The sequence below is a fragment of the Coptis chinensis genome, chromosome 5, assembly GCF_015680905.1.
Source record: "Coptis chinensis isolate HL-2020 chromosome 5, ASM1568090v1, whole genome shotgun sequence".
NCBI classification, from domain to species: Eukaryota; Viridiplantae; Streptophyta; class Magnoliopsida; order Ranunculales; family Ranunculaceae; genus Coptis; species Coptis chinensis.
In genome coordinates this window covers 60,243,561-60,251,108 of record NC_141460.1, presented here as the reverse complement: position 1 = coordinate 60,251,108, position 7,548 = coordinate 60,243,561, and the positions used below count along the sequence as shown (strand labels likewise).

The window sequence follows — 7,548 nt, the reverse complement described above, 5'->3', positions numbered from 1 at the left end:
TAGACAGATTCCAGTATCCCCCGTTTGAACGAAGAGTTCTGCTTAAATTAGAGAAACTACTTGATCTTGCTTGCTTTAAAAGGGTTAGTTTACGAACTGCTGCTGTGCAATATTTTCTCTTGGTGCCAATTGCTAAACACGCTACAATTCGTTTTAGTTTTTGAGTTTGTTTCACGTGTGTCAAGTTGTTAATTGTTAACTTTATGTATCAACAGTTACCTACAAATGTTTACTTAGCAAACAAAAAAATACCTACAATGTTTTGTCAAAAAACAAGCTACATATACAGAATGATAGGTAGACCATACGCTTTGAAAATACTCTGCTCGCTCAAGATTCGACAAACGGCAACCGCAGTTGTATATTACTGGGAAAGGCATGATAATATGAACAAAAGAGAAGACAATAATAATACAAGATCCTTCTGCAAGACCCTTACGTTGTTACCAGAAGAAGGGGAAGTGGCAGGGGAAGGGCTGGAACCTGGACTCCCAGCAGCAGTTGTGTTTTCCTTGGAGCATTTGTAATTGCATCGACTTGGCGAACTATTCTATAAACCCCAGTGCTTGCTAGTATATAAATATCCTTTCTGTTATCCTCCCCAAATGAGTATATGTAGCCCAGGGAAGGAAGTGGACTTCCTGCAACTGAGCTACATTGAATTGGTGAGTCACGAGCACAACCAAAAGTAATCAGGTTAGAAGTGAACTTCCCACTGTTTTCTGGGCTCTCATCAGCAGCCCACATATAGTTTGCGTATAAATCTGCATATATGTACCTGATAATCCATTAATTAATGTTGTTAGTAACAGGTGCCACCAATTTTGTGACCATAAATTTGACAGTGAATATATTCGGAGTACTGAACTCACCTTCCATTCATGCATGGATCAGTCAAGGATCTATAGAAATAGCCACCAGTAATTGATGCAGATCCTTCGTTCTTATTTACATCAGAGTGGCTATATACCAATACAGGTGAGATGAAGTTCAAGGAGCTAATGGAAGTATTTCCTACAGGAGCTCTGTACAGGGAATTGCCCTCATAAACAGGCCATCCATAGTTACCACCCTTGGTGATCAGATCCACCTCTTCATATTTTTCCTATACGACAATAAGTAAAGAATTAATGATATATGAGACATTCTACGATTTGTTTTGTAATCAGGATTCGCAGAAATGAATAAGTACATACTTTCAAGAAAGCTAGTAAAAGCAAATACTATATTTAACTTACAATGAGATTCAGTAAGAATTCATCTGGAGTAAAGAGTTGAGGAATGGTGCAAAATGATAGTTCAAATTTTCATTAGAAGGGAATCGGGAAAAATAGTGAGCTATTCATCAAATACAGTAGTTAAAGTTCTGATGGTGAGAGGTGACCTGTTGATGTCTTCGATGGCGAAACAACAACATTGGTATATGCTATCATGACAGACTTAAAGTAAAAGACTGCTAACTTTGGTGCCCACTAATTTCCCTCGACTCAAGAATTTAAAGTGGGATACAATCTTCAGCAACTCTTCAAGTACTTGCACTATTGAAACTTCTAAAAACTCAAAAGCAACAAAAATCAACTATTTATAAACATCTGCAGATTTTCTGAAAATTGTGCTTGCTTAAAGTCGCTAGTCATTAAAGGTGTCCAACAGTGTTTGTGAGTTGCACAGAGCTATAACAGCTACAGAAAGAAATTACATATGCAACAACCAAACCAGTCTTGCTAGGGTCATGATCTAGTGAAACAATCTATTGAAATACTAAACCTAATAGCATAAACTGAGATAACAATCACTCATTTGACTTCTCTGATTTCCTCCAAGGCTCCAATTCAAACCTAAGTAAATTGTGTAACAAGCACACAATTGACTTCTCTGGTTTCATCCGATTCTATGTAGCTCTAATGATGAATGACCCTTGACATGTTTCACAAATTCTGGAAAACTAGTACAGGCAAGTCTAAAAAAAATACAGAATAGTATCCTACTCTGCTATCAAATACCAAACATAACAGACTATAGAAGCGAATGCTCTGTGACATTCTAAAAATGAAGCTCTGGTTTCTAGAGAATGGACTCTAGGTCAAAGCCCTCTCAACCAAGTTACAACCAACTATGATTGACATATAGGCTAGATCACCACATGCTGGGTGCAACGACTGGAGTGATGCTAGTTAGCAAATGGAAACCAATCAGTAGGCCAATCAGAGCAGACTTCCTGGGCCTAAATGGAGCCGAAACAACCAGGGAGCATCTCATAAGACAGTCAAGAGTGAGGTACCAATCTGTCCACTAAAATCCTTGGTGTTGTTATATAGAGTGGTTGATGTTATATAAAGGCTAAATCACCACATGCTGGGTGCAGATATTGGAGGCCACGCTGATTAGCAAATGGGCCAATGAGAGCACACTACCTGCGCATAAATGATGTCAGCATAATCTAGAAGCACCTCAAAAGACAATTAAGAATGAGGTATAGAGCGGTCATCCAAAACATATGGAAAGCTCTCTCTCTCTCCGGAATAGCTATGACCAGACTCATAGTTGGACGACTGCACTCGTCTCTTGGGACATCCAGCATCTCTAGATTTCTTTGAGATGATTTTTAAGACAGTCAACTTCTTTCAACGCTAAAAGAAACCTCTGTTCTGCTTATACTTACAAAGACTGATTGTGTCTATTACTCTATTTCATAGAGATTAGTTCTTTAACAATTCAAGCCAACTATATTAGTGATGTAACTTCCAATTATGTGAATTTCATATTCGTTGAATGAAATTGCTACTCCAGAAACACAGAGAGAAAAATAAGTACCAAATGATGCCAAACTATTAAGAAGGTTTGGACCAATTCAGGATGCCCACTCACTGCACCTAGCTCATCCGACTCCATATTCTGTTTCTCAGTATTGTGTACAGATTGAGACCCCACCATTTGGCAAAGCTTAATTCTATACTGCTTTTTTTAATTGACTTCATAGCTTTAATCAAACTCTTCAATGTCCGTAACTTACTACTACAAACACATAACTTGCAGTCCAAAAAGGGCCATTTGAAAAAGCATGATTTCTGTACTTTTTTCTGACCACTTTTCACAGAACAGTTTAGATAGTGGTGCACGTAAAAACAAGAGAGTTTTCAAAGAGTGTGATCTACAATTTAAAGGAAAAAGCACTTTCAGATTACAGCAACGCCAAATGGGCCTGATTCTATGCTGAGGTTGTTCCTTGCTTCTTTCCTTATTCTCTTTTTATTGTGTTATCAATCAATATTGTATGACCAAAACCATGTTTTTGTCTTGTAATGTTTTAAGTTGTGCAGCCATTACAGTAATGCTCGATGTTTTGACCACCACTGGCCCCAAAAACACCTTCACACAGGAAATGTCAAATGAGACTAAGGATCACCTTGTAACATCCAAAACATTTGTTACACAGCGAACTGAATGGGTAAACGGAAATGAACAGTGAGCACATGTATTATACATGCAGTATATGTCTATAATATAGAACTCAAAGAAAAAATATTTTCTGACGATATGATTCTATGGAAAACAATTATGAATTGGCAAGGAGGGAATAAGGACATGGAAAGAGCTTAAGGCATGCATATATTTCAAACCTGGCCAACATCTGCACAGAGAAAGTACGAAGGCCTTTCAGAATCGAAGCTAGAACGCCAAGGATTTCTCATCCCTAGGGTCCAAATTTCAGGTCGCAATTCCTTATCATCAAAAGATGGATTGTCCTTTGGTATAGAATAGTTTCCCCATAGACTGAGGTCATTTATTTCTTTGTCACCTGGAAATAGAAGGAAAAGATGTGAAAACAGAGAAGAGAAAAATAAATTTCAGGCAAAGTTACAAGTTAAGTTAGCCTGTGCTTCCAACATGTTATATAGAATAAGAAAAAAGAGATGCAAACCAATAAATGAAATTTAATATGGATCTTCTACTGCACGAAGTTAATTTTGATTCAACTTCATATGATACAATATCATGCCCTCAATCTATTGACATCCAAGTCACAGACGTAGTTTAATTAGGACTCAGTAGTACTAGATTCTCGGAGGGCTGAGTTTGGAAACTTTGAATCTCAAGTTTCTCAAGTATACAACATTGTCTAGCAAAGACATTCATCCTATCATAATCAGGAGCATCTAGGTCCTTATCTAAAAATGGATTGATATGGACAATTAAATACCTAAGTCAATTGGCATGATAGTATCAACATCCCTACAAAGCTGTACATAGTTCTAAAAAGAAAAAAATGTGAATAAATTTTACTAAACATTAGTTCTGCCCAGATACTCACTTGGTATGTTATCTATATCAAGCCTCATAATCTTTCCAAGCAAGGATTTCTTGTTCTGTGAAAAATTGTAAGGATCACCTATGCTTCCACCATCCCCCATCATAAAGTATAAATACCCATCTGCAGGTCCAAATAGAATCTGCCCTCCATGGTGACCCGTAAACGGAAGACCCATAGTAAATATCCTTCTCACTTCTGATGGACTGGCACTTGTTTTCTGAGAAGAAGTTTAAGATACAATCATGTTAGGGTCTTTAGGTAAATTTTCTCAAAGCAATGAAATGAAAAGGAACAGATTGGTACCAAGGATGTCTGTGTTGCGGTACCATTAGTTGTAAACTCAGAAACAACACTATGATACCGGCATGGTTGAGCCCCATTGTCAGGGGTGAGCTTTGAGGGATCACAGTTTACATCAGAATTACAAGAACATCTTCCTGAACATTGTGGTGATTCGACCTTATCACAATTGTACGAAGCGAAGAATCGACCATTGCGTGCAAAATTTGGATGAAACGCTATTCCCATCATGCCAAAAGTCGTATCAAAATGAACTTCGTCAGTTAAATCAACAAAGGGATCGGATTCATCAAAACCCAGTGTTCCTACAGATCCTTCCTCTGGAATATTTGCAAGCCATATTTTTCCCTGTTGACTACCAAAGAAGGCACGATCTGATCCGTCAGGATGAGCAGCCATGCTGAGATAAGAACCATTCCCAATTTTTTCAAGGCACATGCCATTTGGAGGACTAGGGGGTTCAGTTTTATTTAGTGTCACTCGGTCACCATCAAAGCATACAGCTCCATCAACAGAAGATCCGCCAAATGCTTCACAGAAAACAGTTTTTGACTGCCAAAGATCAGTCAGTTTGGATACACTAGAATTGACTGGTACACCAGCTCTGCCTTGCAATGAAGGAGCAAATGGAGAATTCAATACAGATACGTTTTGGCATGTATCCCAGACCTCTGCACAAAAGTCAATGGCTGCACTCTTTGACTGGGTTGAATTTGCTGAAATAGTAGAGTTGCACAACACAGGCACTGTACGAGGAGAAGATTCGGTTGTAAATAGCTCCGCAGAGAATGGATCACATCTCTGCAACCATAAACAGAAAGCTTTCAGGTAAAGAAAGAATCAAAAGGAGACATAATTCTTCAACTAGGAAACCGTAGAGTTTCTACTGGTCTCAAACACACACTATTTCGAATGAACACTCGGGATTTCTTCACAACTTAAAGAAACTATTACCAACCAGGCAACCACCCTATTTTCCATTTTCTTTTTACTTTATTCACAAAAAGAACTCCTAGACTAAGGGACTGAAACATTCTTCAGGTAAGGTTCAGATACAACCTTGAACATGTGTAGTTTAAGCGCCAATTGATCATTAAGAAGTCTCTGCGGCCATCTTGGAGGCTCTCTGGAGTCCCATCTATGAGGGAGTTTGCTTCCATCACCATTTCTGTGTGTATACATTCAATGGACAACTTCTATGGAATTTGCAATACATGTTTTAACTTAAACTTAGGAATTAGTGGTCTTTCTTGATCTCTTGGGAAGAGAAATAATAGTCTCCTCATAATGCCAACTTGGTGGGTGCCGGGTGCTTTATACCTTTTAGGAATTAGGATATACTGGTTCCCCTAATTCATCAATCATATTCCTAAGTGTTACTTGGTTTTCCGACAATTAATGTGTCAAGTTTTCCATTCCCATGAATACCTATAAAAGTTTCAATTATGTTTAGCAAGTATCAAATGGTTCATTTCTATAAGCAAGACATCCCCAGTTTATATCTCATTCAGAATTAAAGAGCAGATCATGGCATTGCTAAAAAAGGACCAACAGGCTCAAATCAGTTAAGTATCTAAATTCTTAATTATCAGGAAACCACTAACCAATTCACGTCAGTTCAAGATTCACGCAACGAGTAAAAATTTCTCAATACACTGCTTACCGCACATAGAACAGATTTCAGCATAGAAGCACAGGAAGGACCAGAAACATTCATAGACTGAAATTGTTTCTGCAGTTGTGAATCTTCAGAGGAGCTGCAGCAACTTGTCCCATTGTAAGCACAGAAAGTTAGAGGAGTCTGGATGGTTAACGGTGCCCCTACTCCAATGAAAAACAAAACTCTTGTCAGAATTCAAACAAAACATCTCTCAAAAATATAAGTTGTCATGAACAAGAAGTAGATGATAACAAACAAAAAAACACTTCAGTTGGAATGATGAACAAAGTGCAAACAAGAGAAAGAGAAGAGAGCGACCCACTTGAATTGGTACATAAAGGTAGTGAATAAGAAAGATAACAAAGTAGTAGCAACTGAAAAACCAATAGAACTGCAACACCATCACTAGCCATCTTTGCAAAACAGACAGAGAGTAAACAACAACAACAACCACAACACCAACTCTCTCTTATATATTTCCTTCAAGAGTGGTTCAAGAAAGGCAGGGACACTAACATCATCCTATAGTCTCCAGATGTTAAAGAACAAGAAAACAAAACACGATAACAAACCAAATAAAAGCTTTATTTGTTTGAAACTTTCTACCGTTTAACAACTACCCTATCATTTTCAACAGTCATTTTTTTTTTGCATATATATTTCATTGATCACATGAAAAAGATATCATATATGCAACTCAAGTCATGGTGAAGAGCTTAAAAAAAGTAGACAAACTAGCAAGTGTATGCATTTATGTTAAGGTGGGAGACCATGTTGACTTGCCTGCTTGAATAGGGTGGTTGAAAGTTATAGAACGAGATGTAGTGTGAAGCTGACCAGAAAACCTACTTTAGATGGATAATGGTTATTTTAATTGTATATTATTCTATTTATGTCTGAAAGAAGCATTTACATTACTTTCCTTAAAAAAAAAAAAAGTCAAGAAGTAGAGGAGAGCTTAAACCTCATTTTCTGGCTTAAAACAGGTAAAAAAGTCATCATTTGAATTTATGGAAGCAAGTTCGTTATCAAGAGAGTAAAAAGGTGAGCTCAAATTTACCTCTCTGACTTAACTGGTGTAAGAGCTATGAAAAGCATGGTAAACTCAACAACCCCATTTCAGTTTAAACTTTATAAAATAGTGAGTAAAAAACTTACCTGTAAACAATGTAATATCAAGTTGTCAACAACCCAAATGTCAACAACCCAAAGTCTGCCTTTGAGCCTTTCATTATCAGTAACGTGAAACAGACAAAGATACGTGACAAGTAGTGAT

General features: G+C 37.5%; 1 protein-coding gene across 1 annotated transcript; it reads right to left on the bottom strand.

The window, feature by feature from the left end:
* Positions 1-215: 215 nt before the first annotated feature.
* LOC147498187 (HIPL1 protein-like) lies at positions 216-6,930 on the bottom strand. Its single transcript, XM_086560286.1, is given in 8 exon segments — positions 216-543; positions 546-778; positions 873-1,105; positions 3,621-3,799; positions 4,313-4,529; positions 4,616-5,413; positions 6,276-6,433; positions 6,595-6,930. Coding segments are annotated over 8 exon segments (2,088 nt in total). The 5' UTR covers positions 6,686-6,930; the 3' UTR covers positions 216-364.
* Positions 6,931-7,548: the final 618 nt, after the last annotated feature.